General features: G+C 37.0%; 1 protein-coding gene and 1 long non-coding RNA gene across 9 annotated transcripts in view; one reads left to right on the forward strand and one right to left on the reverse strand.

Moving 5' to 3' along the window:
* PPARG (peroxisome proliferator activated receptor gamma) overlaps positions 1–25849 on the reverse strand; it is a 130356-nt gene that overhangs the window by 33596 nt on the left and 70911 nt on the right. For all 8 annotated transcript variants that reach the window (XM_070238428.1, XM_070238429.1, XM_001492430.5 and 5 more), the window contains 3 exons: positions 16130–16354; positions 14658–14827; positions 4969–5107 (listed from right to left, as the gene is read on the reverse strand). In XM_070238428.1, the coding sequence (XP_070094529.1) occupies positions 4969–5107; positions 14658–14827; positions 16130–16346 (526 nt within the window). In that variant the 5' untranslated portion in view covers positions 16347–16354. The remainder of the gene's footprint in view (positions 1–4968; positions 5108–14657; positions 14828–16129; positions 16355–25849) is intronic.
* LOC138918186 (uncharacterized) lies at positions 1895–20182 on the forward strand. Its single transcript, XR_011427178.1, has 2 exons — positions 1895–2098; positions 20049–20182. It is a non-coding gene; the product is annotated as an uncharacterized lncRNA (long non-coding RNA).

The raw sequence follows: 25849 nt of genomic DNA on the forward strand, positions 1-25849 counted from the left end.
CACTTCTCCCTCTATTCCTTTATACGTGGATGTTGGTATCCCACAAGCGCTTCAAATGTAACATAAAAGCAAACTTTCCATTTCCCCTCTGAACAGTCTCCTGTTTCCCTTTCTTGGTTAATTCATTCTATCACCCAAACTAGACACCTCGAACAATCTTTAACAACCTCTCTCCCCTCAGATGCTTGTATTCATTGCTCACTGTTCTGACATTTCTCTCAATTCCATTTTCCTCACCCTTCCCAATGTCTTAGTTCATAATATTGCACTGGTCTTCTGATGAATCTCCCTGATTTTTCCCTCTCTAATTTACCCTTTTTACTGCTGCCAGTAGTTTGGTTTTTGGTAACACATACCTGATTACTCCGTTGCTCTGTTACAGCAGAATGTGGTGTCACAGGAAAGGTATAAAACACACAGAAGAGGAAGAATGGGGAGTCAGAAGGCTTATGGAAGAGCGGGCATTTGAACTGGGCCTTGAATGCCAGGTAGAACTTTAACAGGGAACTGAAGGACATAATAGACAGAGACCAAGAGGTATTCCACCAAAGGGCATTTTGTAGGAACAGCAAAGCACACAGTTTGCCTGAAATATAAGTGGGTAAGGACAACAGTGGGAAAAGAAGGTGGAGGCTAGACTGTGGGCAATCATGAATGCCACGCGGGCTGGAGTAACATAGCTGCTGTGTGCATTAGGACTTTTTACTTTGTGACATTTTCTGAAAGTTAACATTGGGGTAATTTTCCTTTATATCACAAAGAAGACTAAAGAAAAAAAGGTAACATGTCAAACTTATTTGTCATTCATACTTCTTTTTTGCAACATACACTAGAGCTTCTGTTTACGAGGAAGGAGAGAACTACCTTAAAAATGCTGAGTGCCACAAAATTGGTGAAACCATTTTTCTAGATTTTTATGAAGCTGCTGAGAAATTGATTTTAAGCCTGTCAGCTTTTTTTTTTTAACAAATGAAAAACAACCCCATCATTTGTATAATAGGACATCCTAATCAGCAAAGCTAAGGTTTCACCAATTTTTTTATATTTACGAAAAATATAATTTTTGTTCAAATCTCAATGGTATAGGAAAAACCTAGCCAAATGACTCATAAGTAACATAAGTCAATTTTTCTCTACTTCATATTATTTTTAAATGCACAGCCTACACTTATTATTTTATTACTTAGTTCATATATGAAAAGAAGCTCTTGAATATGGAATATTCACCAGTCAAAATTCTTAAGGAGTAAATTATCTTATTAAAAATAAAGAGGACATATTTTAAAAATATTATTAATGTCAGGGATCTTGACAGCAGGACTTTAAAACAGAAATTATACTTTGAACAAGTATAAAAATGTGTGTTGAGTGCCCGTTTGAGTGAATGAGCAACATTAATCTATGAAGAGTACTTTCATCAAGATTCTGTGGATACCAGCTTCATTAATTCAAAATGTAAAACAAGTAGCAGCTGATGCAATGATCACTAAGTTTCATGTGCCTCTGGGTAGCCCAGGAAGTTGGGTCTTTATTTCTGCTTTCCTTTCATTTGGGGCTTTCCTCTGAAGGTGGTGTCTAGACAGGGTACTGAACTGATGGTGCCTGGGGTGACTCAGGAAGACTTCAGAGCAGTCAGTGGGACAGACCCATGGTTTAGAAATGATGGATTGTTAAACGACCAAAATAACTGGAACATGTTTATCTTGATTGCTACAGGGAAACAAAAACTTTGTTTCCAAAGCACATTAGTCCAACACCTGGGTGCTTTTTCTACCCAATGTTGAAAACGGATATTTGAAAAATAACTGTTTCCAACTGGAAAAATTCTGAAATCACGTTCTCCTATGATGTTTAGCTACGTGTCACAATCAAAACGAAAGTTCCATCTCAAGATGGAATCATCCACCAAATACCATTAGCCAAATACACCTTTTATGCTTTCTTTAGCCCAGGCTGCTTTGGATTTGTACTTTGGGGCTACATCATTACGCGATCATCAAACATACTGCCTTCAACTGCTGAGCAATTAATCAGAACATACAGAAGACCTGATTCAGGCACATGAATTATATTTTTATGGCACCAAAACGGAAAGGGGGTAAGTTTCAAATTCAGGCAACTGACAGATGCCAGATTTCTAGATATTTGGGAAGACCGTGACACTGTCTATAAGATATGGAATAGCTGGTTGAAAAATGAAAAATTCAGTGAGGTGGATTGATTTATTTCCATAGAATCATAGAATTTTCAAAGCTGAAAGGATTTACCAATCATTTATTTCAGTGATTTTCCAACAATATTCCCCAGGGCCCTCAGTGTTCCCTGAAGGTTTCTTCAGACGCCTCCTAAAAGCTGGGAGCGGGAAACTAAGAGGGAAGCTGAATGCATCGAATGGACTAAACAGAGAGCAAAGAGCAGAAATAACAGTAACACAGAACTGAGGAAATTTACTTTGGGGGATGTTAATTTTTTCCTGTGCATACTGAAAACAGCGAGGTGCTGATTTTGGAATAACACTAGAAAGCCTCTTTTGATGAGTTGGTGGGTATTACACTGAGGTCCAGTCACATAAAACACTAATAAATAGGCATTCTATATGAACGGAAACCTCATTACTGTCGGCCTCACACTGGCCAGAGCCATGAATTTTATTTTAAATAGTTACTACAACCTCCTAGAAAACTTTGTATTTGGAAATGTTTCCTTCATTAGGATAATGGGCAGAACTAAGAAAAAACCTAGTCGTTGAGTTTCCCTTTTTTTTTTAAAGATTGGCACCTGTGCTAACATCTGTTGCCAATCTTTTTTTTTTCTTCTTCTTCTTCTTCTTCTCCCCAAAGCCCCCCAGTACATAGATTGTATGTTCTAGTTGTGAGTGCCTCTGGTTGTGCTATATGGGACGCCACCCTAACATGACCTGATGAGTGGTGCCATGTCCGCGCCCAGGATCCAAACCAGCGAAGTCCTGAGCCGCCGAAGCGGAGCGTGCGAACTTAACTACTCGGCTACGGGGCCGGCCCCTACCCTTCTTATATATAGATCAAATGGATGTTTTCTTTTCTGTGCACCAAACACATTCCTATCAAAACCTCTGAGAAGGGATTTTCTTAGTCATGTCTGCAATCCTGTAAATACTGAATTACCTAAGTCTTTGATGCCGTGACGTTTAATTCCTTTCTTTTTGCCTTCACAAGAAGAACTAAATGAACACTCCCTATCAAGACCATTCTTCTCTCTAAATAGAGTAAGTTAATTGTCATATGAAGCCAAAAGATGACCTTCTTATCAAGTTCATGATAGCTTTCTTTGACTTTTCTGGGAAGAGAAAATTATACCATTAATATTACATAGGTTGGGGTTTAAATATTATTTACCTATCAACAATAAGCAACAGGAGATACATTTTACATGAATGTGTGCAAGCAACAGGAAATACATTTCACGTCAATGTGAAAAGTGACAATTTTTCCTAAAGGGCAAAAAATAAATAGCATTAAAAGTAGAACTGGCATGCTTTCCTAGGCAGTCAATGATAATGACCTCAAAGTCAAAGATTTCTTCATAAAGATAAAATAAGTTTATTGCAATTTGATTGCATCACCTAAAATACAACTCTTGACTTGAAAATGTGACCTTATGTCTTATGAGGTCTGAAAGAAAAAGGAAATTGATGGCATTAAACCTGCAAGTTATTTTGCAATCAATGACTGCTATTATGTACTGCTACAGAGCACATGTAATCAACTGTTGAGGAAAGTTGGACCAAATTTCCATCCTCTCCAGTATAGCTGATAGATCTCCTCAAAATATATTCTTGCCTTTAGAGGGTATGACCCCAAATTGATGATGCAAATATAATTTTGTAAACTATTTTTAAAGGGTAGAGTATCAACCAATTAGTGATTCCCAAATATCTTGATGGTTTCTGCTGTAAAAACCAACATCTGCAAGATGGAACAAAAATTTAATTTTCACAGATGCTTTGGAGTCCTTAAAGATGAAGATGGACTTCAAAGACTATATTCTTACCAGATCAGTTTTGAGAGAGGTGAAGGCCAAAGAAAGAAAAAATAGGATGTATAATGAAATGAGACTTCAGATTTAAGTTGATCACTTTAGCGTTTTATATTTCTTGAGCCCATAGTGATTTTTCAAAGAACCGACTAATAATTGACAAATACAATACTACCAAGTTACATCTAAAATTTGTTTTGTGAGCTAGTCAACCAGTCAGAGCCAAATGGGGACCAAGAGCAACTTCTTCAAACAGGCCTGTCTTCCGTGATTTTACTGGGTTAGTTCTACAGTTCATGAAAACAGGCTCTTCTCAGGTCTTCTACATCTTTCCCTTAAACTGACACTCCAAATCATAAGCTTGGTTTTAGAAATAGGTTTAAAAAGTAGAAAGTTTTACTCTCTTATGTTTCTATGGACACTGAAGTTTTATGGAACTTTAAAATATTTGCTTTGTCCATGAGTCTGTATGCTCCTTAAAGTCAAGGATAGTGCTGTACTCATTTTTCCATAGTAAAGTGAAAAAAAAAACACTGCATAAATCTAAATTCTGATATGCCAGTTAAAGTTCCATACCCAGAAATCTCCAGAATTTTCTTACATTTAAAGCAGAAAGAGACTACTGATACACATTTTAATGCTATTAAAGCAACATAAAAAATTAATCACAATTATCATTACATTTGTTTTAAAATACTGGTTATTTCCATCACCTCTCAGATTTTCAAGTCTTTTCTCCCATCGTGGCAGATGCCCAAACACAAGAGAGAAGGATTCCACATTAAAAGCTTACAAATTCTGACCTAATTGAGGAATGTCTTATCAGCATGCAGTATTCTGAAATCTGGCATTTTGTGGAAAAACTGTACACATTTTCAGCAACAGCCCTACTGTCTACTGATCTGACAGCCATAATGAGAAGAATAAAGTACATGGTGCTAAGTGTTCACTTACCGTTATGAGACATCCCCACAGCAAGGCATTTCTGAAACCGACAGTACTGACATTTATTTCTACTTTTTTTGTGGATCCGACAGTTAAGATCACACCTATCATAAATAAGCTTCAATCTGATTGTCCTCCGGAAGAAACCCTGCAAAGGGATATGAAAAAAAAGAAGCAAAATTAAAGTCTTTGTGACACAAGGAAGCAGTAACATATGGTTAAAGGCACCTTGGCCTGGGTATCAGAAAAGGTAGGTTCTTGACACAGTTCTGTCACTGGTGGCTTTAGACAAGTCACTTAACCTCTCTGGAACTCAGTTTTCTTTGCTATGAAATAAAGAACAAGAGGATCTCCAGTGTCCTTTTTTAGCTCTTACTGACCACATCCAACTGATGTCATTCAACAGATCTTGGCTCTACATGGGGATTTCAGCATGCTCTAAATTTAATGTGATGCAAATAAAACACCATGTAATCAGTTCAGTCTCTCTGCAAATCATTCCAACAGCATGCTCCAGCCTTTATAATTGTGTTAAGCAGTTTGGCAAAGTTATAATCATTTCATTCTAAAACATGATCAGGGCCAATAAAAATCCACATGTGGATGACTTTTTGGAATTCTCTATGTTGCATAATTTCCTACAGAATTGGTTTCATTTATTTATGCAGTTGAAAGAGTGCACCATAATCGCTGCAGCATACAAATAAAAAGAGATAATAGGAAATAACAGGAGACGTAAAATATAAATCCTTAGAAAACCAACTGCTATCTCAAAATAGCAAATACGTTGATTTGAGGCTAACTGAATTCTGTGATAGTTATATATTTTTTGAAAGATCTGAAAACATTCTAACCAGAAATGTTTCCTAATTCCATTTTCTTGTTCAGCGTATTCCACTTCGTTTCTTTTGTGTTCGTCTTCATGAAATCAGTTTTTAACCCTTTCAATTTACCTGGCCCTGTTTGGTACAAAAAGCACAGATTCTACCACTGGCATGCATTTTAACTTTCTCCAGATTTCTACCTTGAACTCTGGATAAGTCTATTCTACTGCTTACTTGACATCTTCACTTGGAAAGCTAACGGCCATCTCAAACGCAGCATGTCCAACACCAAGTCCTGATATTACCTACAAACTCACTTCAGCTTTCTCCATCTAAGTTGATGCAATGCCACCCTCCCAGTTTCTTGAGGTAAAATCCTTAAAGTCACTCTTGACTTCCTTCTCTCATGTGGAAAGCTTTCTCTAAATATACACTTGCCTATTTCCCTCATTGCCTTTAGGTTTTGCTAACATCTCAGCTTCTCAATGAGGTTTATCCACCCCATTTAACACTGTGGCCTGGCCTGGCCCCCACCTCTCTTCTGGAACTCAATCTCCTTTACTCTGCTCTAGTTTTTCGGTTTTTTCCAATAGCACTTATGACTTTCTAACATCTCATATAATTTACTTATTATATTTGTGTTTATTTTCTGCCCCTTTCCCACTGCCCAATAAAATTGTGACCTCCATAGGTGCAAGGAGGGTCTTTTATGCCCTTGGATATGACCCAAACACTAACAACAGTGCTCTATAAAATTTGATGAATAAATATATGTGTCACTTAACTCCCTCTCTGGGCCTCACCTCTCCCATCTGTAAAACGAGGAGGCACTTCCATCTCTGATATTTTGTGATTCTAAACTATGACTGAGATATTACAAGGCCATTGGCATACTCTTTTCCTTTTATTTTTGTTGCTATCCTATTAATGTAATGTTAATCACAAACATGTAGAAAATACATGCAATTATAAAACATAATAAGATCACTATCACACATAAGCCCACTGTCCAAGCCAAGATTTAAAGTCATAACCAGAATACTGATGTATTCTTCCCTTACCCAGCTCCAGCTCCCCTGACAACATGATCATTATTCCCAATTTTGTGTTTATCATTTCCTTGACCTTTAAAAAAATATAGTTTTATCACACAATATGTAAAACTAAGTAACACATTGCTTAGGCATGCTTGTTTGGGGCTTCATTAAGTGGTATCATACTATATGTAGTTTTTTGGGATTTTCACTTGATAAAATTTAGTGTTTCTAATATTTATCCACTTGGTAATATTTTCCTAATATTTATCCACTTTCTTGTGAGAAGCTATGATTTATTCATTTCCACAACTACATAATATTCTACTGTGTGACTCTACCACAATGTATTAATCTATTTTCATTTTGACAGGTGTTTGACTTGTTGCCAATTTTCTGCTATTATGAACAGTGCTTCTTCTATACAGATTGTAAATTTATTATGATGCACATGTACAAGAGTTACCTAGGAGCAGAATTTCTGGATTGTACAAGATGTGATTGTTAAATTTTACAAGATAATGCCCCAAAGTGTTTTCCAAAATGATTATATCAATTTACACCCCACCAGCAGTTTATGAAAGTTCCAGTCTGGCCAACACTTGATATTGTCAGACTTCTTAACTTTTGACAATTTAGTATGTGTAAAATAGAATCTAAGCATGATCTTAATTTGTATCATTTCCCAGTTCTCTAATGCATTAAAGTTGAATTTTGAAATTCTTTATATATTCTAGATACTGATTTGTTGTCTGTTCTAGGTGTTGTAAATATCTCCTCTACAGCTTACTATGCTTGAACCTTACTATTTAAGTCTTTTTTGTTTTTTCAACCTGTAAATATTTTCATTTCACTCTCATTCTTGATAGAGTACTGGGTATTCAGTTACTTTCTCTTAAAACTTTTGAGTTCCCATTTTCTTTGTGCTTCCATTGTTGCTATTGAGAGGTCTGTTGTCAATCAACTTTGAAGGTGTTTTTCTTTCTTTTCTCTTTGATTCCCTTTATATATGCTATCTTTAGAACTCTGCAGTTTTACTACAGTGTGTCAAGGCATGGATTTCTTTTCATTTACCTTTGTGGACATGTTGTTGTTTTCTGTATCCTGGTTTCACGTGTTCATCAGGTCTGGGACTCCAATTAGATTAAGGGTGAGACCTTCTTATTCTGGCCTTCAGATTTCTGAACTTCTCTTTTATATTTTCCATCCTCTTTTCACTAATTACTCACTAATATTGATTGCAGAAGCAAGCATCAGAACAGCAGTCAAATAAGACCAGGAAAGATGCATGATTACAATGACAAAAATAAAAGCAAACATTTCTCACCAAAGTCTGCCAACGAGAATAGTTCTGCACATAACTCTTCTATTCATTAATGACGAAGACATATCTTTTTAATATTCAAAGATCCTATGAATCCTTAAAGACCTAAAAGAGGCTTCAAATTCTAGCAGTTTTTGGATGAGACATATTTTTTCAGACATTGTTATCTCATTCTCAGTAGTTCCTTTGCATTTATCTTCTAGTATAGTAATCCTCTCTTTTGCTGGTCCAGTATGCCATTTGACCCTTCCATTAAATTTTTATTTCAATAATTATATTTTTCACTTTTAGAAGTTTCATTGGTTTATTTTCAAAGCTGCCTGGTCATTCCTGATAGTCTGTTATTGCTTGTTCATTGCTGTGATTCTGCCCCATTTCTTTAAACAATTCATACACAACTGCCTATATTCTATATCAGGCAATCCCAATATTTGCTTTCCTTGGATAGGGGCAGAGAGGTCTAAGTCTGTTTGTTTTGTTTGTTTACTTCTGATGAATGTCATTCAAGTCGATTGCCTTATCATGTTCTTGCTGATATTCTATTTTGAACTTATTTCTTGACCTTAAACTGTGGGAATCCTACAGAGTCTAAATTGGGAATTCTTTCCTCCAAAGAGGATTTGCAGATACTTCTGTTGGAAGCCAGGGGCGCCATTGACTTGTGACTATTTCAGACGCCCCTGAGAATCCTGGCTCAATTCAAAAGCCCCAGCCTCAGCTCCTCCTCACTGATGGCTCAGAACACTGCTACAGGCATCTGCAAGGCTGCACATTAGTACTCCTACGAGCACCTATCATGAGGGAAACCCCACCCTCTAAATGCACCTGCAGCTTATAGCTCAAGACCTAGGATTTGTTTCTTTGTTTTGCTATTGTTGCTTTGGAGAGTTTTCTGTACCTCTTATGAGATCAGAAATATTTCAAAGAATATGTTCTACAAAGGATCTGCCGGAAGTTGAAGCCTCTTCAATTCTCATGGGGTTCTGAGGACCTTTAATTATTAAAAAGGTGGGTTTTTTTTTTTTCACTGATTAATAGAAGGCTAATGTACGGAAATGTTCTCACTGACAAAGGTTGGTGAGAAATTTTGTTTTTATTTTTGCCAATGTGATCACATATATTTTATGATATTCCTTGACTGCTTTTCTGATTTTCACTTTTTCAAACTAATATTAGTAGTTGAAAATGCTGCTTGGCTAGCTGACAATGGGGCAGGTTCCAGTATACTCAGTTATTTGGCATGATTAGAGAGGAAGGTTTTTTGATAAGAGAATTATTTGATAAGAGAACGTTATTTAAGTTCAACCCTTAAAAAGCAAATTTTTGTTTTAACTCATATGATGTCTTTCAAAGTATATCATGTTCTTTTTGTGATGAATCAAGGTCTTTCAATGTTAAAGAATAATTACTCTGAATATCACTTATGTACTGTATGTGTACATAAAATCTTAAACTGAATATACACAGACTCCAGCACACAGCTTGGAGCTTGCTTTTAATTTTTTTTTTTAACACTAAGTTTACGATAACTGACTGTTTTTGTCATTTGACTCCTTCAAGAAATATAAGAGGAAGATATAAGGCTATTACTCAGTGTTTTTCTGTAAATTTGTTTATTTATTTGAAGAATAAGCCAGGCTTTTCCAAATTTTTTTCATATTACTGATAAAGAAATACTCTTTAACAACACTCTTACTACTTCAGAGTCTATAAAACAATGTATAATTTCAACAACTTACTCTTCTGACTATAGTGAAGTCTGAATTGGTGTGATGGAAGGCATCAGTCACCATTTCAGAAAATTGTTTTGTGTATATATTTATTCAAAAGTCTTCACATTTGTCTGTGAGAAGGTGATGCCTGTTTTTTTGTTTTTGCATTTTAAAAAATTTGCTCTGACCTCTCCCTAATTGCTTTACTTTTAACAAGACTTCAGGTGCAATGAGACCTAAGAATGGTATTGTTAACTTTACAATGAGATTAAAAGCCCTGTATTGGGCCTGTATTCAGCTTTCCCACGAAATGGTATGGCTGATAGAAACCGAATCAATGAGCTATCATTGGCAGTGAGAATATATTAAAAACTCTTCCTGAGGTATGGTCCTATATAGAAATACAAAAATGGATTACATTGTATTGTATGGTAGATTGTATTCACTTATATTTTTAGGTAGGTCTATGGTTATAAAATGATCTTTCACTAAAGATGAAAAAATACAGTGGAACCTACCAGAAAAAAAAAAGTGTCCAAATTTGTAAGCAATAAATGACAGCTTTGTAAGCTCTAAGGTATACATATCTTTCAGTAGCCAAAGGTTATATTTTACCTAAGTCTGCAATATTAATACACCTAAGAATCTGTCACTATTTTACTTTAACCCAAACTCAATCGTTTTATTCCTGTGTGAAGTCTGGCAAGGATCACTAATATAAACTTGTTCCGCTGGCATTGCAAAATGTTTAACAAGGTCTACTAACAGCCAGCTTAAGCAATATATCTCTTCTTCAATCCATAAATTAGTCTTCAGGTTTGTGGTCAACTGTATGTTAATTATTTGTATATCCTACATTCTGCTGAAATGGCAAATGTTAAACTGTCAAAGCACCTTTCAGAAAATACATTCAGTCACGTGCCACATAATGACGTTTTGATCAATGATGGACTGCATGTATGGTGGTGGGCCCATCAGATGAGTAGCATACAGCCTAGGTGTGTGGTAGACTATACCATCTAGGTTTTTGTAAATCCTGTAGGGGAGGAAGAAATTTTCCTCTACTCTCTAGGTTCTTCTCTCTGGTCTAAAAATTAAACTGAATGAGACAGAGTAACAGGATAAAACAAACAAAAGTTTAATAACATGTATACATGGGAGAAACCCAGGAAAAGTGAATAATTGGCCAAAATGGCCAAAGCCCTCACCTTAAATACCACCCTCAGCTAAAGACAGAAGAAGATGTTGAGGGCGGGGAGAGTCAGGGCCTTCAAAGGGAAGGAAGGCGATTCACAGGTAGGTGAAAGGAGCAAATGTTTGGAAAACAAATGTTTGGCCACAGAAACAGAAGAACTCAGAGGGGAGCCCAACAGGCTTTTCTAGGTTCCTCCTTATCTACCACCCAGTTCATGTGATGCTAAGGTGAGAGCTCGCTTCCTGAGACAGGGTTTTTTTTTGTTTTCTGAGGAAGATTGGCCCTGAGCTAACATCTGTTGCCAATCTTCCTCTTTTTGCTTGAGGAAGATTGTCGCTGAGCTAACACCTGTGCCAATCTTCCTCTAACTTATGTGGGATGCCACCACAGCGTGGCTTGATGAGTGTGCTAGGTCCACACCCGAGATCTGAATGTGTGAACCCCGGGCCACCAAAGTGGAACACATGAACTTAACCACTACGTCACCAGGCTGGCCCCCTGAGATAGGTTTTTTTAATCTAAATTCTTTTAGGCAGTTAAGGAGGAGGTAACAAGAAAAACCTTCTGAGTCTTTTGTTTCTTAAAAATAATCAGCCCAAGGGGGCCGGCCCAGTGGTGTAGTGGTTAAGTTCACGCACTCCACTTTAGCGGTCTGGGGTTCACAGGTTTGAATCCCGAGCATGGACCTACACATCACTCATCAAGCCATGCTGTGGAGGCATCCCACATACAAAATAGACGAAGATTGGCAGAGATGTTAGCTCAGGGCCAATCTTACACACACACACACAATCATCCTAAAATAACCCCTACGGGTGGCAAATTTTGTTCCCCTTCAGTACACTCTATGATGTTTGCACAATGACGAAATCACTTAATGACATTTCTCAGAACATATCCCTGTCATTAAGTGGTACATGACTGTACGGGTGAGTCAAACACACTTGTTGATTTCACTTTCCTGGCTTTTCACCGAGTACTGTTAATAAACTAAGTAGATATCTTTCATTACTGACAGCCACTGGTCTAATTTAGCTACATTCAGAGTGTGGCAGCAATTTTTAGTTCCAAAGTGGCAAAGAATGAGTATTTCTTCAGCCTCAATGCCTTACAAAAGTGGTTCTCAAACTTTTTGGTCTCAGGACCTCTTTACTCTCTTAAAAATTACTGAAGATCCCAAAGAGCTTTTGTTTATGTGGGCTATATCTACTGATATTTATCAGACTAGAAATTAAAACTGAGAAATTCTTATGTATGAGAACATACAGGCAAACATTCCATTAGGCATCAGAGCTATGTTATCATTCCATGTGATGTAGCGTCTGGAACACGCCACTGCGACTCCTGAGAGAATGAGAGTGAAAATGGTAAATAACAACAAAGTATTATTATAAAGATAGTTTCAACCTCATGGGTGTCTTGAAAGGGTCTCAGGGACCCCTAGAGGTCTCCAGACCACACTTTGAGAACTGCTGACTTATACTTGGAGAAGCCAAATTATATTATTCCACTAACATTTTTCTTATTCTTATCTTTCAAATGAATAGATGTCTAGTTTCCCTTCCAAGGTTGGCATAGCCTCCTTTGCAGTTTAGGAAGTCTGTAAGTTCATATTTTGGAAGGTTTGCAAGTTACGGCAGATTGGTATACAATCCTCTTAACTTTCTCCTATTGTTTTTGCTGATTTGTCTGTGTATCTATGGTAGGTCAAAGACTCCTGCGTGCTCTTCAGGTTTATTAGGGGTTCCTTCTCCATCTCTGCTTAAGACCCTCTCTGTTCCTACCGTGAAGTCACTTTGATCTTCTCCGCCCTCTTCCCTCTTCTTTGTGCTACTTCTTATCCTGCTTGCTTTTATTTTCTAAGTTTTTGTGCCCTCGGAACTTAGCTTTTATCACTATAACCAACTACTCACAATGTTTTGTCTTTTAATTTTTAGCTGTTCTCAGTAATGTTAACTCTCCACAAATATCTGACTAATAGAATCATGGTGGAACTATCTGTTTAAACATCCTAGTTTTCTAAGTACCCTACCAGCCCATAAAAAACAATAATTTATGGTATAAACTTAACCAATCATATTGTTTTTATTTATCAACATAAATTACCAAGATGACTAAAACTGAATGGATTCTTCAGGTTATTTCTCAGAATTTAGCAATAATTTACTCACTCAAAAATTGTATAAATCTAACCCAATAAAATGACATATCCTTAGTACTCATTGAGATCTTAATAACAGACTATGCATAATGATTTCATATAAGATGACAGATATTTTAGTTTGGTCTTAATCAAAGAATGAATGGAGTCATTTTGGAATTTAGAGACAAATAAGACGTTGGATAGCTAATCTAACCAAGTTGTTTATACATGAGGTGACAGAGGGCTAAAGTGTTTATGTGATCAGGTAGTGACTTTATTAGGTTGTCTTTAGAATAATCAACTGTTTGAATTGAAGAGATTTTACAGATCATCTAATTCGACACCATTGTTTTATAGATGCAAAAACTTAGGCAGAATGTGGCTACAAAGTGCTATATGTAAAAGCATCTTGCACAATATCTGGTGCATAGTAGAAATTCAGTAAATACTAATTTCCTTTTTTGGCCTACAATCCAGTTGGGAACCCAGATGTTCTAATGCCTACCTAACTGCTGTTGTATATCTTTATTCCGAATTAAAAGCCCAACTGAGGAGTGAATTTGATCTTATCTTATATAAGCAGTGTTTATGTTCTAAGGTAAATATTTATGAACAACTTATTCTGAGCCTTGGGGTATATAATAAATACTAGTCTATTACTATTTTATTCGCTGAGTATATTAAAAAACATTATTTAAAAAGACTATATATTAAAATATGAATGGATTAATATTTTCTTAAAAACTGGGAAGAATATTATTAAATGTGTCCACTTTCCAAAATACCCTTTTTCACAAAGAAAGGAGGTGAGGAGAAACAGTATGTCCTTCCCCAAATAATTCTCTCCCTTTACCTGTCTATAACACATGGCTCAAACTGATGCTGGAATGAGAAAACACAGAGCACTGGCTTAGGAGTCACAGGATATGTTCTAGTCCTAGCTCTGCCACTTACGAGTGGATGATCATGGGCAGGTCTCACTAATTCGTAATTTCTACATCTGTAAAGTGGCCATAAATAAGCTCAACTTTATAGGACTATTCTAAGGATCAAATGAAGATATCTATCTATCAAATCTGTCAAGCCTTCCATACACAAAATATTATACGGTAGAGTGAAAAAAAACACTAGAAGATTCAGGAAATCTGGGTTCTGGGCCAGCTCATCACTGTCTTGCCGTGACTTTGGACAAATCACTCTATTTTTTTTTTTTTAATCTGCAATGTTCCAGGGTTGAATGAGCTCAGTGCCTCAAAGGACCAATTTGGAGAATGGGAAGTGAGGCAAAGCAGCCCTGCTTTTATCAATTTTCTTAGGTTTTCAAATATTATATCATTTGAAGAATGGGTTTTACCAAAAAAAAAAGTTTGACAATCTTATCTCAATTCCTTGTCATGTGTTTCCAACAGGAAATGATATAACGGGTAAATTTTCAGCAAATTCTTTGATGTAAGATTTTTTTTCACCTTGCATCCTTCACAAGCATGAACTCCATAGTGGAAGCCCGAAGCTTTATCTCCACAGACACGGCATTCAATTGCCATGAGAGAGCTGGAGGGCTCTTCATGAGGCTTGCTGTGCAGCTGAGTCTTTTCTGAATAATAAGGTGGGGATGCAGGCTCCACTTTGATCGCACCTATGGATAGGAAAATGTGAGTAGATAATTATCACATGAAAAACAATGCTAAAATGGCAATAGGGCAAGTTAACATAGTACACCTTACTGCCATATTTTTCTTATTTAAGTGTGGAAGCACTAGGGAACACACACACACACAAAAACAGAGGAAAAAGCAGGCTTTGTAATCACAGGCAAGTCACAACACCTCTGAGCCTCACCTGTAAAAATAAAACAGGGAAGGGAATTAAGTCTATGGTTCTATGACCCTTCTATACCCTGTAATACTAAAACTCTAGCAGACAACACATAGTATTTGAGACAAATTAGGGTTATTTTGCTACGTAATGTGATGTGTCATTCATCACAATATTAAATTATGTATTTTTATTTAAATGTTGCAATTTAGAAGTATTTTTTAAACCATTCCTGCAAAAGAAACACAGAAGGAACATTGGCACAGAAAGGTAACGGTAACCCCAGCTTGAAGGTACATGAAAAATAAGAGACCAGGTTACCCTCAGTGTTGAGTCTGAAAAGGTGGTTTGTGAAATGATCTTTCATAGAGAGTGAGAGAACCCATGGAAAGTAAGCACCACCTTCTTTCTGCTGGTTAGGATCAGGACTATTAAACGTCCATATTAGGCTCCAACTGAAAACCACATACATAAATATAACCAACTATATTATTTACCTAAAAAAAACAACAAGAAATACAGGAAGTTCTTACTTATTGTCAAGTAATGGTTGCCAAATACATAGTGGTGGCTTTGGAAAACCAGCATATCAGCACACACAGAGATAAAAATCAAGGAAATAGCATCATAGAAATTTATTTTATCTTGAAAAGTGCAGTTTTAGTTTTTCCTGAGTCTGATGTTTAGATGCGAGTTGAGTTAATGGCATGAAGATTTATCAATAGATTACAATGTCAAAATTTAAATTTGTGCTGAAAATAGGTTTTGGTATAAGCATCTCAAACTGCAGAATAAGGAAAAATAGATTATAATTAAGTAATTTAGTGATGATAAGTCATACAAGGTAGCAAATTGTTACTTATTAACTTATAAGTGTCCAAAAGAATTAAGAGTTTGGGTGAAGGACTCTTGGCCTGAGATATATCTGGCAATGTAATCACGCTAAAAAAAATGCTAAGAAGGAAAAAAGCAAGAAAAACTAGAAAGGAGAGGAAGGAGGAAAAAAAGAAAAGAACGATCTGGGGTATCTAGTTTTAGTCTCTGGAACATTTATTCCAGTGTTATTGAGAGATTAGTCCAATTCTAGTCTTAGTAGTCTGAACGGTGAAAATAAAGATCATACTTTGGTACTCTTGAAGCTTCAGGTCATACTTATAATCAACCATGGGATCAGCTCTTGCAAATGGAATGTCTTCATAGTGTGGAGCAGAAATGCTGGAGAAATCAACAGTAGTGAAGGGCTTGATGTCAAAGGAGTGGGAGTGATCATCCATTACAGAGAGATCCACAGAACTGATTCCAAAGTTGGTGGGCCAAAATGGCATCTCCGTGTCAACCATGGTAATTTCTGTAATGGAAAAAAGAATAGCTATGAAGTTAGTCCTGGAGGACAGAGCAATCTTCTAAAGATATATAGAAAGGGAACTGACAGAGTCTTTGGTAAAGAAATCTCATCTAGGTAATCACAATGAGGCAAGAGAACATAACCACCTTCTTACTGCTTCCAGGTTGTTTTACTAAAGGATAGAAGTCACCCCTTACCTGGATATCACAGGAGAGACCCCTATAATAGTACTGATATATATAGTGTACCCATATAAACGTCCTGCAAACAGCCCTGCTCTTATTATCTCCTACAGGAGATCATCAATCAAGGCTGTTAATGATTTTTTTCCTCCCCAAAGCCCTGATACATAGTGCTATATCCTAGTTGTAAGTTTTTCTAGTTCCTCTATGTGGGATGCCACCACAGCATGGCTTGATGAGTGGTGTGTAGATCCGTGCCCAGGATCCAAACCAACAAACCCCGGGCTGCCAAGGGAGCACATGAACTTAACCACTTGGCCACAGAGCTGGCCCCGTTAATGATTTTTAAAGAGCATAGGGTCCTGGGACAATTTTACTTTCTTGAAATTAGAGATCCTAAACATTCTTCTCTTTAGGATGAAAATTTTGCTCCAGTATTTGTGTTTATAATGCTTTTGTGTGACAGAAAAGTTGGTATATTAAATTTAGGTAACAATTTATTCTTTAACTGCATTATAAAATAATTTTGTTCTTAAAGTAATACAAAAATGAATCTTTTTAAAAAGGGAAGATCCCTTCGGTGCTATGAAAACTCACTCAACTGTTTATCTTTTTTGTGCATACACCTTTCCTTAAAGAGGAGAAAGTGTTCCCCATACTGAGAACAGAGAGGTTAGAGATACGTGGAAACATATTTGATTATAAATGAGAGAATGTCAAAATGAGAATCTAAGAACCACCTCCAAAACAAAAATGGAAACAAGAAAACATATAAGCTTTAAGCAATAGGAGTCTGTCTGACTCGGTTTACCTGAAACCAGTTCACTATTCAAAGCGGTGCCAAAAAAGTCTTTTAAATGGTAATTCTTTAGTCAAAAACACCAGTGGAGAGCTGTGGGAATTTTGGATTGCTGACAGTGGAGCAAATAAATGAACTGTTTATAAACTCTAGGGCTCCTGAAATCATAGGCTTATCCATCTTATTTGCAGTCATATCCCCACCAGCAAGCAAAAGGCTTAGCTCATAGTAAGTGCTTATTAAACATTTATTTATTAAATATCAAATGAATTGATGAAGTGGCTGTGAAATTTTAGCAGAAGAGGCAGAGAAGCGGAAGCAAACCAGCATTTACTGAGTACCTCCCACGTACCAGAAATACTGTACCTTTTGTTCCATATAACCCGAGATATTATCTCCACTTTAAAGATAAGTAAGCCAGGACTAGAGAGGTAAAGTGACTTGCCCAGCGTCCAACAGCTAGTAAGCAGGGAATTCAAACTCAAGATTGACCCAGAAGCCTTAGTGTGTATATATTCCTTTATTCTCTCATTGATGAAAACATCGTATGGAGGAAGGGCTACTCTCCAAGGGGCATCTGGGACTAGGCCTCTTGTTCTTTCCCAGCAGGCAGAGAGCCAAGGAATTTACTCTGAAAGGCTGCTTCTTGCATGAGGTTAAAGATTCCAGTTGTGGTCTCCATAAGAAAAACAAAATGCCTTGCAAATACAAATAAGGAGACTAGTCCTGTAAATGTGCTTCAGTGGTTCCAAGAGGACTCATTAAGCACCGTTTGGGTTCACATGTCTGAATATGTACATAAATAAGTACCCAAACAACCCTAAGTTATCTGTGTTAGCGTATAAACACTACACACCATAAAAAGGAATGTGCATTGGTGATAGCTTAAAGGTCATACTGGGTCTCAATGACATCCAGAAAAAAGTTTGTGCTCTTAATGATGGGGGCGCCCATCGAACTGTGTCCTGTTTCAAAATTCATCTAAACCTGCCTAACCTAGGTCACTCCATTTACTTTCTCCAGCTCCTCAGCATGCTTAGTTTACATTTCTCTTTCCATTTTTCCTAGTATAAATTACATTCCTATTAAAATAGACCTCTTGTCTCAACTGCAGTATCCACAAAAGTGAGTTTATCAATTATTTTTCATTATGTCATTGCAAAATTCTTCTGCATACAAAATAAAGGTTGACTAAGTGAGTCAAAGGCAGTGTACATGCCTTTGTATAAATACTGGGGAACGAAAATAAGGATGCAAAAGATATCTGTGTTGCAAGAAAAATTGGTTGCTCATCATTTTACAGGTTTGTTTCACTTTTAATATCTGACTTCAGTGACTCCCTACAGACCAAAGCCGTGCTTCTTAATACAGGAATCATATCCTAGGGGTCATCTATTTTATGGAAAAGCTTTGAGGAAAATTTTAATGTTAAAATGGCCATTTATGTGTAAATGAACAGAATGAAAAATTCATGTGATTTTTTTAAAGATGTAACATGAAACTCTTAAAAAAAATTGTACTGGTACTACTTTTCATGGTCAAAAGAATGCTATTTTTTTAAAAATAAACTTTATTTTTAAAAAGCAGTTTTAGGTTTACTTACAAATCGAGCATAAAGCACAGAGATCCCATATACCCTTTTCCCCTCCACCCCTGAAACACACAGTTTCTCCTGTTATTAATTTGAATTTCCCCTATTATTAACACTTGCCTTAGTGTGGAGGGCTTGTTACACAATTGATGAACCAATACTGATACATTACTATTAACCAAAGTCCATAGTTTACATTAGGGTTCACTCTTTTTGTTGCACAGTTCTGTGATTTTGACAGACGCACAATGTCACGTATCTGCCGTTACCGTATCATACAGAATAAAGTTTCAGTGCCCTGAACGGCCCTGTGCTCCACCTATTCATCCTTCTCTTCCTACCCCCAAGAATGCTCTTTCTGCTGTCCTCTTCTATAAAGGGCATACTGGTGAAGGCAGGAGAAGCACTGAGCAATAGAATAAATTAAAATATCTTAGCTTGGCATTCAAGGCCCTCCCTGCCACAGTCCTAACTTACTTTTTCAGCCTTATTTTCCACTACTGATCCCAGACCTCACTCCCATTCTTGGCATATCCCATGGTTAGGCATGTCATACTATTTGCCCAGGTTAAACATGGGCATTTTCTAGTCTGCTCATCTTTGTACATGAGGCTGCTCTTCTTCCCACCCCGCACTGCTGCATGTCACAATCCCTTCTGTCTTTCCCACAGCAGCAGGAAATCCCACAGTAGTCCAAGTGCTGCTCTCTCCATGCAACCTTCCACAAATTCTCCACCTTAAAAATCCTCTCTGTGTCCCACAGCGCTTTCTACCACCCCTTTAACACTGACAGAATTACCTAGACACAAATCTCTACCATTAGATTTCAAGTTCTAGAGCCCAAGGACACTGTTTTATTATTCTGTTTTCCCTTTAGTCCTTGTGCGCAGTGGTTGTTTACTAAAGAACAGCCAACTGAATGATCATATTTTATAGAGAAGAGTAGAATGAGTGTTCAGTTTTCTGTGAAAACAAAAATAAAGATACATTCTCAATGGCTTAGTTTTGCTAAGACTTATGCTCCCCAGAAAAGATGGTTATCTTCAATATTATTAATAAAATACAACTTAAGCCATAACACCTCCTCTCAATGTATACTCAGCTTTTCTCTTTTGTTTACTGCAGGAAGAAGATTAGGGTCCTACAAAGTTGTTGGTTTTATTCCCCTCATGGAAAGGACAAAATAAGAAAGAAAGACAGCTTGGCTCTTCATCTCTATGAAAACATTCTGCTTAAATACACATTTTCCCTTCCCCCTTTCCCTTCTCCTTGTCTTCTTATTCTGGGACATTTTAACCTAAACAGTACTACTCCAAGGACCATAGTTGTGGGAGGCACCGTGGTTCCCTGGACATTTTATTTTATTTTGACTTAGAGATGGGCCGAGGGAGTCTGCTTCTAATTTCACCTCTAGAAAACATAAGCTACTGTTTCTGCCAAGCTGTAGGACGACAAGGTGTTTTTTGTTACTCTGTGCAATTACCCATGAAAGCACAAATGAACAAATGAACTACAGCCCTTCTCAGGGATAAGTAACATTGTGTGAGCTCTCCAGCTGGGAGACAGGAGTGTGTTGCATCAGGGTGTATCCATTAATTTCCCAACCTTTAGTGTGTTTCACAGAGGCAGAAGTCTTTAGCCAGAATTGGTGAGGAAGGACATGAACTTGGCCCATTTATCACAGACCTTCAAACTTAGCTTTAAACTCTCTTCTAGGCAACGAGCAGATTTTTCACAATATTCTAAAGTACAAGGTATTTCAACAAAAATGCAACCAATATCATGCAAAAATGAAGTAACTTCTCTAATCTGATAGGCATCACTATTTGGGAGCATGGAAGTGGATCAGAAAAGATACTAAATTATAAAATCAAGCACCAGAACTATATGGTTTACCTTTGCGGTTTTATCTTGTCCCTTATGAAAAGAAAATAAAAACTTCTATTAGAACATCTGGGGAAGTGCTGCATCTCCTTAACAACTCCATTAGCTAAGATTAATAGAATCCTAAGTCTTTGCTAAGTATTGTGCCAAATACAACACTTGGATTGTTTCATTTAATCCTCACAACAGCCCTGTGAGGAGGTACACTTATAATTCTCCTTAAAGAAGAGGAAACTGAGGCACAATTATGGAAGTAAGTAACTTGCCTAAGAATACACAGTTACTAAGTAGTAGAGCTGGGTTATGAACTGCAGACTTTCTAAAGTGAGTACTGGTTAGAAAAACAAATCTCTTTCTGGTCTTTCAGTTCTATATTAAACAACAATTAATTTCAGCAAACTTTCAATGAACACCTATGATGTGCCAGGTGCAGGAGGCTGGGGCGTACTATGAAGAGTAATTCTCAAATAAAGGCTTCATTAGAGAAACACGTCAGGCTGTGCAACAAGAGTAGCACCAGGAAAAAACCTTTCACAGATTCTGTGACACTTAGTAGTCTTGTTGGAAGTGACCTTAAAGAGACACTTAATCACTCATTGTTTTTCAACCCCTTTGAATTTGTTTCAGTTTGATGTCATAGCACTCATAGATATGTTTCTAATTTATTTATCTAGCCCCTCCTTACTGATTCATGCCAATCATTTTGCAGTGTGAATTGACCTGGGAATTTTCTAATTCCCCTCCCATTACGATAGCTGATATCCAGAGACAAAAATTATCCTGAAATATTAGAGCGGAAAAGCCCTTTTAGAGATAATCTAAGCTCCTCATTTGACAGATGAAGAAAATGAAGCCAAGTGACTTGCCCACGAGTGCAGTTAGTTAGAGGCTGACTGAGTAAGAGTCAGGTTCTCTGCCTCCTACCCTAGAGATCTCTGCACTGCATAATGGAGTCGTCACTATAGGTAACCAAGTGACTTTTATTACATTGACAAAGGGACTTTTAACCTATGCTGATTTTCATAAATCCAGATTTTTTTTGGTCTTAATTGATTAATATATAGAAATGACATCAAATTTAGGAAGGAAAAAAGTCTCACGCAAGCAGCCATTTAGTGGATGGCAAATTATAACAGAATAAAAAAACTTCAATAGAATTTGTTTCTAACAAAAATAATAAACTCTGAATTGATTAAAAGGTTTAGAGAATAGTCTAACAAAGTGAGCATTGTATCAGTCCACGTTTTTCCATAATAAATACAAGTATCCGTATTTTGTTTGTTTGTTTGTTGCTCGTTGCTGGTCTGAACATCAACAGTGAAGGTGAATGAGGGCCAGTATCATGTTAGATACCCTGCGTTTGAATCCTATCCTATCACTTGTCAGTTTTGCAATCTCCTCCTACCTAATTATCCCCAACTGTAAAATAAAATATTGCCTACCTCATAGAGTTGTTGTGAAGATTAAATTAGATAATCTAAGTAAACTGTTTGCCATAAGGCCAGACACTTAATAAGTTCTCAATAAATATTGGTAGTTATTGGTAGTAGTAGTAATTTTTGTACATGTTAGTAACCAGACTACTAGAATCATGTAAAAGGTGTACTAAAAGCCTCCAACACTACCATGAGGGGACAGGAAGAGGAAGAAACACTAGCAAAGTCCTATTGTTCAAACAAGACTACGCCTAAAACAGATGTCCTGTTTAAAGACCTCTGGAAAAGGATAGTCCGCAGCTTCTCTTGGTTACTGATTCCAATGCATAATTGTCCTTCTGTGGCCAGGAAAATATATGTCTTCTCTGGCACTTCTCCAACTATGTTTTACATATGTTAATGATGTCCCTTTTAAAATACTTAAAAAGAAAAAGATTCTGGTAGGCCAATAAATTTAGGAAATGCTAGTCAAGCAAGGTTAAATAAGTTTACTGCAAGACTTCTTAGACTCATATGCTATTAATTCATGAGAATACAAAAAATAGAGGGGAGGGCACTGTATGTAATATTTGAGGAGTTTAACATCGGATGGAATACAGTTTGTGAAGTGATGGTCTAACCTATGTTACAGTTTGCAACTTTTTTTTATTTTCTAAACATATAGTTATCATCCTCTGCATATTTGCCCTTTACCACATGTACTTGAAAGGTGTTATTAAATTGTCCCTCAGGTTTTCTTTAACTTTAGGGTGAATAAGGGCAAGAATTTACGTTGGTTAAAACAACAACAAAACTCAAGAGAGAAAGGATTTCTCACTTAAACCACACAGAAAGGAATCACTTGTAAAGACTAAGGCTCTTTTTATAGATACTATCCTAAAAGCTTCCAGATAGGAAAAAAAAAGTCCCATACAGAGGATCAGGAATCAGAAAAACACTGAATTTCTCACTAGCATCACTGGAAGCTGGAAAATCAATAGAGCAAAGTCTTCAAAATTCAGAGAAAAAATTACTTCCAATTTAGGATTTTATACTCAGCTAAACCATCAATCAAGTACGAAAGTAGAATAAAGACATTTTCAGAAATATAAGGCTTTAAAAAAAGTCACCTCCATGCACTCTTTCCCAGAGTTCTATGCTAGAACAAAAGGAAAATATGAGATCCAAGAAACAAAGGATCTAAACCCAGGAGAGGGGTGAAGGGACAACAGATCCCCAGCAGCCTAGAGAGAATGGAGCAGGAGGAAGAAGGCCATGTGAGATTACCCAAGAAATTAGAATGCTAGATATATTTGACCTTTTTTTTTTTTTTTTTGAGGAAGATCAGCCCTGAGCTAACATCTGCCAATCCTCCCCTTTTTGCTGAGGAAGACTGGCCCTGAGCTAACATCCGTGCCCATCTTCCTCTTCTTTACATGTGGGACGCCTACCACAGCATGGCTTGCCAAGCGGTGCCATGTCCGCACCCGGGATCCGAACCTGTGGACCCCGTGTGAAGTGGAACGTGCGAACTTAAATGGTGTGCCACTGGGCTGGCCCCATCTGACCATTTTGAGAGGTTTTTTTTACTCTGTCAGAGAGTTTGAACTAGTGGTAGATATGCAGAAAAAGAATAACAATAAAAATGAACAATTACTAAGTAAAAATCTAAGTAAAAATAAAACAACTCCAGAAAAACAAATAGCTATTCGGAATCAGAAGTAGAATTGGAGTATACTACCTGGCTCAGTTTTAAGCAGCACATTCAAATGTTTTACAATGTAAAGATGAACAACTGATTTAATTTAAATTACAAATAACCAGTTGTAAAGAGGAGGGGAAGGAGAAGTGTGTGTTTTGGGAAGGGGAGTGTGGTGGTAAACAGCTAAATGTTGATCTTCTACAGCAGGAAGTCAGTGGGTAATGAATACAATTTAAAACATAGCAGTACAAGCATGGGATTGTAAAGATATGGAGGCAAACACCATGGAGGTAAATATTTAAAGGAGTTAAAAATCACTGCGTCTGAGCAGTGGGTAGTGGGTGTGGGACTGAGGATTGCTGTTCTTCATTAAAAGCATTATACTATCTGACTTTTAAAACTATGTACAAGTATTACTCTGATAAAAGTAAAAATTAAGTTAAATATTTTAATTGTAGTATTTCCTCACAATTTCACCTAACAGAGGGAGTAAACATACTCCTTGCATGTTTTTCTGTCCTCTTCATAGGAATTATCATGCAAGAACCTGGAAAAGTAGAGAATATTTTAATGTAGTTTCAAGTAAAATAAAGGAAAATCAGAAAATGTTGGTACTTGGCCAATAGATGACTGTCCTTTTGACTCAAGCGTTTAAAAAATGAATTCTACCAATTCATTTCCTTTCCTTCACTGGTGTCAAGGATTTTGATGAGTAAAGGAGGAAAAGACTGATCCCATTAGCAGAAGTACAGTTTAACGACAGCTAATAATTTTTAAGCATGTACTATATAATAGCCACTGTACCTTAAACCCACTACGTATGTAATTTATAATTTGTTAATGTATATATAATAATTTACATGTATAAAAAGTCATATGGGTTACATACAATTATTATCAACCCCCAACAGACTGAAAAATTAGAAAGGGGTTAAGTGATTTGCTCAGTGTCACACAGCTAGCACATACTGGAGCTGGGGTTTGAATTCTGTTGTAGTTTCTCTGAATAGAGAACCTCTTATTTTGAACACCATGAATTAAGAAAAGGATTAGAAATGGATTCATTGGTGTGTCATATGTTTCTTCAATGTACGAAAATATATTTTCATTCTGCTGTCTACTTAGACTATGTTAAAGACCAAATCCAATGCTTCTGTGGGTGATGGCCCGTTGATACTCCCATTGACGGCCTTGGCAGAGGTGGAGGCATTCTAACACATGTCTATCTATGCACATTTCTTTATAAAAAGTCAGACAGTCTCAAAGCATATTTTCAATTTCAGATCAACAAGGGAATATCATCAGCTTTAGAGAAGACCATGCGCATTAATGCTTTTTAAAAGTTCATTTTCTCTTGCATGGGCCACTCTCGCTTAGATAGCTTGTTTAATCCAGTTCTGAGGTTCCAGGAGACAAGAAAGATTGCAGGATCATGCCCTCATCCGTACTAATCATTTCTTCTGCTCCCTTAGCTGCAGAGTCAAGTCCTCTTTCTCATTATGGTCAAACCAGCTGAAGGCTTGTTCTGCTAAAACCACCCTCACGTGTTTCTAAAGGGAAACTTACTAACATCCCATCCAGGACTAAGGCTAAATCTGTTGAACAGTTAATCACTCTGGTCGAGTCGAAATTCCAACCTCGCCTAGCACACATCGGCAGCAAGTGAAGAATGGTACTTAGGTCAGAAAAAAGGAACCAGGATGTTGCCCCCCGGGTGGCTCCCTCTGCACATTTTGGTTTTGGCCTTACAGCAACAGGGAAATGGAAAGGGGAGAGAAGACACTGAGTGGAAAGGAAAATAAAAGGAATATTCCAGAAATGTATAACTACTCCAAAAGGAAGGAGCCGCCAAGGGCCTGCTGAAGTACTGTTTCTCTTTGCTTTGTCCACCCCTCAAACATTGTAGAGGACCTCCTGAAATCAGG

Source organism: Equus caballus, chromosome 16, assembly GCF_041296265.1.
Source record: "Equus caballus isolate H_3958 breed thoroughbred chromosome 16, TB-T2T, whole genome shotgun sequence".
Taxonomy (NCBI): domain Eukaryota; kingdom Metazoa; phylum Chordata; class Mammalia; order Perissodactyla; family Equidae; genus Equus; species Equus caballus.